Source organism: Tachyglossus aculeatus, chromosome 17 (genome assembly GCF_015852505.1).
Source record: "Tachyglossus aculeatus isolate mTacAcu1 chromosome 17, mTacAcu1.pri, whole genome shotgun sequence".
In the NCBI taxonomy this organism is placed as follows: domain Eukaryota; kingdom Metazoa; phylum Chordata; class Mammalia; order Monotremata; family Tachyglossidae; genus Tachyglossus; species Tachyglossus aculeatus.
The window spans coordinates 37,821,721-37,829,665 of record NC_052082.1 but is presented as its reverse complement, the minus strand read 5'-3'; the positions used below and the strand labels follow the sequence as shown (position 1 = coordinate 37,829,665).

At 44.3% G+C, this 7,945-nt stretch overlaps 1 protein-coding gene across 1 annotated transcript; it reads right to left on the bottom strand.

Moving 5' to 3' along the window:
* Positions 1-3,052: 3,052 nt before the first annotated feature.
* On the bottom strand, positions 3,053-3,723 carry LOC119939031 (olfactory receptor 5B21-like). The gene is made up of 2 exons (XM_038758808.1): positions 3,493-3,723; positions 3,053-3,433 (listed from the first exon to the last, which is right to left on the bottom strand). The coding sequence occupies exons 1-2, from the start codon at positions 3,721-3,723 to the stop codon at positions 3,053-3,055; spliced, it is 612 nt and encodes a 203-aa protein (XP_038614736.1).
* Positions 3,724-7,945: the final 4,222 nt, after the last annotated feature.

Sequence of the window (7,945 nt, the reverse complement as noted above, 5' to 3'; positions counted from 1 at the left end):
ATAAAAGCAGAAGGAAAAATGAGGATTTAACAGGAAATGTGTCAGGATGAAATGGTTGATTAGAAAATTGAATGTGTAAGTATGTACAAGGAGAAATATAACAATTAATAAACATATACATACATATGTATCAATCAATTGATAGTATTTATCGAATTTCTTCTCTGTACAGAGCACTGTACTAAAGGTTTGGGAGAGTAACACTTCCCACCTCTAGACTATTAATTTCGCTGTGGGCCCTGTGTGGGACATGGACTGTTCCACCCTGATTAGCTTGTATCTACCCTAGCACTTATTCCAGTGCCTGGCACATAACAAGCTCTTAGCAAATACCATTTAGAACAAAAATAGCATGGAACCAGGATTTCAACCTTCCCTAATAGTTGCAAATATTCCCCACAATCCTTCAGGGAAACAAGCTCTCTGTGTTAGCCATTTTTGTGCTCTTTTGAGCTACCAAAGACACAATACACAATCGATCACTTTATAGCATTTACTGAGCACCTACTGAGTGCTAACCCTATATTAAGTACTTTATTATTATTATTATTATCATCATTATCATTATGATATTGGTACTAAGCAGAGGGGTAGATACAACTAAATCAGGTCGGACACATTCCCTGTCCCATACTGGCCTCACAAGTCTATTTCACTTTCTGCTTATTTTATGGTATTTGTTTTAAAAACCTACTACGTGCCAGGCACTATACAAAACTCTGTGATAGATGCAAGATAATAGAATAGGAAACCGTCTGTGTCCCACATGGAGCTCATGGTCTTAATCCCCATTTTACAGATAAGTTAATTGAGGCCCAGAGACGTTACCTGGCCTCTCCGTGTAGAGGAGAGGAAGAACAGGGATAGAATCGCCATATTACGAAGACGAGGCTGAGGCAGAAAAATTGAAGCGACTTGTCCGAGGTCACGCAGCAGACAAGGGGAGAAGCCGGGATTAGAACCCAGGCCCTCTGAATCCCAGACCCATGCTCTTTCCACTAGACTGTGCTGCTTCTAATTCTTGAAGCCCCTATGACAATAGTGCTCAGTACAGTGCTCTGAAGCAAGTACTCAATAAATATGATTGAATGTTTAGTAAGTCATACGTTTTCTTCCCTCGAATAGCTTACAGTATAATGGAGATCCATGAGATCAGTCTGTCACTGGCAGTAATTGAGCACCTACACAGTGTTAGGTACTGTACTAAATGCTTGGAAGAGTACAAGATACTTGTCTCCCGCCCTCGAGAAGTTTACAGGCCAAAGGAGATAACGTGCAATCAATTTTGTTCTTTTTTATTCTACCACAAACCTACTGAGTGCTAGACAATGCACTAAATGCTGGGGAGGGTATATAAAAGAGTAGCAAATCACATGATAATAATAATGGCATTTGTTAAGCACTCACTGCATGCCAAGCACTGTTCTAAGGGTTGGGGTAGATACAAGGTAATCGGATTGTCCCATGTAGAGCTCACAGTCTTCATCCCCATTTTCCAGATGAGACATCTGAGGCACGGGAAGCAAAGTGGCTAGTATCCCATTCTAACACACGATCACAATATCAGTATTAGCAGTATTAGTATTAGTATTAATATCATCATCATCATCAACACTATGGCATTCGTTAAGTGCTTACTCTTTGTCAAGCACTATACTAAGCGCTGTGGTAGATACACACTAATCAGATCAGACACAGTCCTTGCCCCAAATGGGACTCAGGTCTAAACAAAAGGGAGAACGTGATTTGAATCTCCATTTTATAGAATAAGAAACTGAAGCACAGAAAAGTGAAGTGACTAGCCTAAGGTCACACAGCAGGCAAGTGGCAGAGTTGAGAGTAAAATCCAGGTCCCCTGACTTCCAGGCCTGTCTATCGACTTGGCCACAGTGTTTCTCTAAACTTATATATATATATAGTACAAGCAAGCAAGCAAGCAAGCAAGCAGTGGTACTTATTGAACACTGACTGTGTGCAGAGCACTGTACCAAGCCACCTGGGAGAGTACAATAAGCTTACACACAACAGGGGAAGACAGACATTCAAAGAAATCATAGATTCAGTTGTCCCTTTAATCCTTTATTCTGAGGCCATCAGCTGTCAGACCCCTTTGATCTGTTTCACAAGAGTACTTGTTAAAGCACTTACTATGTGCCAAGCACTGTACTAAACACTGCGGTAGACACAGGATGATCAGGTTCTACATGGGACTCACAGTATAAGTAGGAGTGAGAACAGATATTGTACCCCCATTTTGCAGATGAAGGAACTGAGACATAGAGAGTTCATTTACTTCAGTCGTATTTTATTGAGTGCTTATCGTATGCATGACACTGAACTATGTTCTTGGGGGTATACGATGTAACAATAAACAGACACACTCTTTGCCCATAACGAGCTTACGGTATAGTACTATACTCTAGAGCTACAGTCTAGAGAAGTGAAGTGACTTGTCCAAGGTCATACAGTAGGTAATTGGAGGAAACAGGATCAGAACCCACTGCGAGCTCGTTGTGGGCAGGGAAAGAGTCTGTTTATTGTTATATTGTACTCTCCCAAGTGCTTAGTACAGTACCTTGCATACAGTGCTCTGCAAACAGTAAGCATTCAATAAATACAATTGAATGGATGAAGGAATGAAATGATGCGCTCAATAAATAAAATTGACTGAATGAATTAATGAAGTCCTCTGACGCCCAGCTCCGTGAGCTTTCCACTAAGCCACGCTGCTTCCGAGGAGTGTAAGCTCCCTGTGGACAGGGGATGAGTCTCCTATTGCATTTTACCAAGTGGTCAGTCCAGCGCACCGGCTCTCGGGGGAGTCCAGTCCATAGTGCTCCTATGGGTGCTGAAGAGATCCCAGCGGGCCTACCTTCTGCCTCAGCAACTTACGGAGGGCCCCCCTGACCTCTTCGTTCCTCTGGCTGTGGATGAGGGGGTTGAGGATGCCATAAAGCATGCCCACGAGCCCGTCCCTTCTGGAAGAGTGACCGGAAGATGGCCGGATGTAGGTGAAGATGGCGGAGCCATAGAAGAGGCCGACGGCCAGCAGTTAGGAGGAGCAGGTGGACCAAACCTGGCGCTTCCCCTCGGCCCAGCGGCTCTTCAAGATGACGGCCGCAACGAGGATGTAGGAGCCTAAAATGAAGGAGAAGGCGCCAATCTCACCCACGGACAGAACTAAACAGGGACGACTCAGTAGTACTGGTCCATGCGGTTGGAGAGGCGTGAAGGTCAGCGTGAATGTGAAGGACACATGCAGAGGTGAGTTGAGGAAGCGGGCCGGCCAGGCCCCGGCCGCCAGCGTGACGCACACCCTCTCATCCATGAGAACAACGAATCGGAGAGGGTGGAGGACGGCCATGTGACGGTCAGAGGCCGTGGCCGCCAGGAGCAAGACGTCCATCCCCGCCGGAGCCACCAGGAAATAGAGCTGAAGGGCGCATCCGGCCAATGAGATCGCCGGTTTCCGGTACAGAGGCTCCACAGTACCTTGGGCACGAAAGCCATGGGGAGGGAGACGTCCAGCAACGACAATTTGGTGATGAGGAAGGACATGGGCACGTGGAGACGGTGGTTGGAGCGGAGGGCGAAGAGGAGGGCACCGTTGGCCAGGAGCGTGGCCGAGTAGATGGCATCGAAGGCCGCGAATCGCACCTCCGGCCGGTCCAGCAGTCCCATCAGGAGGAAGCCGGTCACACTGGTCCTGTTTCTCTCTCCCATCCGCGGGCAGTTAACTCGATCTGACCGTGGGCAGGATGGACCTGAGTGCTAATTCCGATTGTCTGCTGGGTGACTTTGGGCGAGTCGCTTCACTTCTCTGGGCTTCGGTTTCCTCATCTGTAAAATGGAGACTGAGACTGTGTTCAGTCTTATTAGCTTGAACCTACCCCAGAGCTTAGTACAGTGTCTGGCACACGGTAAATCCTTGACAAATACTATAAGGAAAAGAAAATAACAGCGGACAGGGACAGGTCTGGGGCTGGAAGTCAGAGGACCTGGGTTCATTCATTCATTCATTCATTCACTCGTAGTTATTGAGCGCTTACTGTGTGCAGAGCACTATATTAAGCGCTTGGAAAGTTCAATTCGGCAACAGAGACAATCCTGACCCAACAATGGGCTCACAGTCTACCACTTGCCTGCTGAGTGACCTTAAGCAAGTCACTTCACTTTTCTGGGTCTCAGCTTCCTCATCTATGAAATGGGGATTCCCCACCCGTTCCTCCTCCTCCTTAGACTGTATGTCCCATGTGGCATCTGGTAATCTTGTATCTACCCCAGTGCTTAGTACAGTGAGTAGCACATAGTAAGTGCTTAACAAAACTTGTTTTGATGTCTGTCTCCCCCCTTCTAGACTGTAAACCCGGTGTGGGAAGGACTTTTCTCTCTTTATTGCTGAATTGCACTTCTCAATCGCTTAGTACAATGTTCTGCATATAGTAAGCACTCAATAAATACGATTGAATGAATGAATGAATGAATAATAGTAACTTGCAACTACCCATTCATAAGTGCTTAGCATGTGTCAGGCACTGTGCTAAACACTGGTGTAGATACAAGGTTATCAGGTTGGACACAGTCCCTGTCCCACATGGAGCTCACAGTTTTAATCTCCATTTTTCAGATCAGGTAACTTGAGGCACAGAGAAGTAAAGTGACTTGTCCAGGGTCACACAGCAGAAAAGTTGGATTGGAGTCTGGATCCTTCTGACTCCCAGACCTGTGTTATATCCACTAGGCACTTAATACAGTGCTTGACATATAATAAGGGCTTAAAAAATAACGCAATCACGATTTTATCCAAATCTCTCCTGTTTTCTTTCTTAGCCCATTTCCTCCTTAATTGGCCTTGGGAAGCTGGTCCATCTCTCCTCACAGTCCCAGATAAAGTTATCAATTGACTCTTTGACCGTTTCCAGGCTAGGCTAAAAGTCATTCGATCAATCAGTCACATTAATCAAGCACTTATTCTGTGCAGAGCACTGTTCTAAGCATTTGGGAGAGTACAACACAAGAGTTGGTAGATACATTACCTATCGACTCAGAGCTTCCAGTTTAGAGGGGGAGACAGACATTAAGCAGGGTGGCTAAGTGGCATAATCCCGCATTTGGGAGTCAGAGGACATGGGTTCTAATCCCAGCTCCTCAACCTGCCTGCTGTTTGACCTTGGGCAAGCCACTTAACTTCTCTGGGCCTCAGTTGCCTCATTTGTAAAATGGGGATAAAGACTGTGAGGCCCACGTGGGACAACCTGCTTACCTTGCATCTATTCCAGGGCTTAGAGCTTGGCACAGCGCTTAACAAATATCATAATTGTTAATCATTATTATTATAAATACATAATGGATATTCATTGATTCATTCTTCTGTATTTATTGAGCGCTTACTGTGTAAAGCTCTTTATTAAGCATTTGGGAGAGTACGATATAACTATTAATAGACACATTTCCTGCCCACAACGAGATGAACATAAGTGTTGTCGGGATGAGAGAGGAGTGAATAAAGGGAGCTAATCCAAGTGCAAGGGCGATGCAGAAGGGAGTGGGAGAATAGGAAATGAGGGCCTAGTCAGGGGTGGCCTCTTGGAGGAGGTGGAATTTTCATAAAGGTTTGAAGGAGGGGAGAAAAAACACCCTTCTTCATTTTTCCCTCACAAAGGTTATTTTCTTTTTTATATGTAGGGTATTTTTAAAGTGCTTACTATGCCCCAAGCACTGTATTAAGTGTTGGGTTAGACACAAGCTAATCAGAGTGGACACAGTCCATGTCCCACGTGGGGCTCACCGTCTTAATTCCCATTTGCAAATGAGAACCTGAGGCAAATCTTGACTCGTCCAAGGTCACAGAGCAGGTCACTGGCAGAGCCAGGATTAGAACCCAGGTCCTCTGATTCCCAGGACCAAGTCTCTTTCCACTAGGCCACGTTGCTTCGATTGAATGATTGATCAATTGATCGTTCCTATAGGCTATATACTTCTCAGTTCTCATTCTTTCCTAACCCCGAGGTCACCTTCCAACTGTATCTCGCTCTTGTTTCTCTTCCCACCGAATCCTTACTCCTGCAGACCTCCTGGCCCAGAATTCCCTTCCCCTTAAAGTAGTCTAGACCACAGTTCTTTCCAGCTTCAAACTTTTCCTAAATTCCCACCTCTTCCAGGAAACGTTCACCGATTAATTTATAATCATGCTGATCAAATCAAAATGATAGCCACTCTTAGCACCTATGACCTTCATCCACCCTCAGCATTTACATAGATATGTACATTTAACTGTACATTCATTCAAACAATCAATCAGAGGTATGTTTTGAGCACTTACTGTGTGAAGAGCACAGTACTATGCACTCAGGAGAGGACAGCCTTCAGCCTGACACATATGTACTCTGATATACTCACCTGTTTTGTCTGTTCTATTGTTCTATTATGCTCTCCTCAGTACTTAGGGAAGCAGCATTGCCTAATGGGTAGATGATGAACCTGGGAATCAGAAGGACCTAGGTTCAAACTCCAGCTCTGTCACTTGTCTGCTGTGTTTCCTCTAGCGAGGCATGTAACTTATCTGTTCCTCGGTTACCACATTTGTAAAATGGAGATTAAGACTGTGAGCCTTATGTAGGACAGGGACTGCGTCCAACCCAATTATCTTGTATCTACCCCAGAACTTAGTTCAGTGCCTGACATATAGTAAACACTTAACAAATAATCTTCTTATTCTTCTTATTATTGTTATTAATAAAGGCAGCAGAAAGGAATGATGCCAACCTGGAATTTGTTTCTAGAACAAGACCAGTGATTGTTCTTTCTGAAGATCTCATCCTACCCGGTCCCCTTTCTCTCTCCCTTTATACCTAATTCCCCCCTAGAGGAGCTTCAGGAAGAGAACAGCCAGAATCTTAAGGGGAATTTTCCATTTGGTTCTGGAAATTTCAGCATGAGCACATTTCCCCCCGGGTATGTCCGGAAGTGTGCCTGTTAATTCTGCTGTATTGGACTCTCTCATCCGTTGAGTAAGGTGCTGTGCACATGGTAATCGCTGAATAAACATCATTGATTAATTGATGTCTCACCTCCTCCGGCAAGTCTTCCCAAATCCCTTCCCAATTTCCAACTCGACCTCACAGCCTCCTTTGATGCTTATGTATTCATTCCTATATTTGGCACTGATGGACAGTATGCATACTGAGTCAATTATTTATTCAGCTGTTTCTCAGTTAATTTTCTAGAAGCCAAAGTAATATTTTTAAATGGTACTTGTTAAGTTCTTACTCTTTGCCAAGCACTCTAATAAACGCTGGGGTAGGTACAAGCTAATCAGATTGGAGACAGTCTGTGTCTCACAGTAATAATAATTGTATTTGTTAAGTTACGTGCCAAGCACTGTTCTAAGTGCTGAGAGCCTCACAGTCTTAATCCCCATTTTACAGATGAGGGAACCGAAGCTCAGGGAAGTGAAGTGACTTGTTTGAGGTCACATAACAGACATCTGGGATTAGACCCAGGTCTTTCTCACTCCTGGGGCCGTGTTCTATCCACTAGCCCATACCGCTTCTCAATATCGATCAATCAACGGTCGTATTTATTGAGCATTTACTGTGTGCAGAGCATTATACTTAAGGATTCGGAGTGTACAATAAGTCGATATAACGAGTTGGTAGATACGTTCCCTGCCTGCAACGGGTTTACAATCTACAGTGGAAAAAAGGCATTCTTATAAATAAAATAAATTATGGATATGTACATAAATGCTTTGGGACTGAGGGAGGAAGTGAATAAAGGGAGCAAACTCTAGGGCAAAGATAAAATCATTGGCCAATTCTAGCACTTCTGAACTTCTTTACACTTGTACATCTGTTTATTAGGTTATTTATTTTGACCACTTAGTTGTAAATATGTCATTGTTTATCTCCCTTACAAGAGTGTTAGCTCTCTTCTTTTCTCTGTT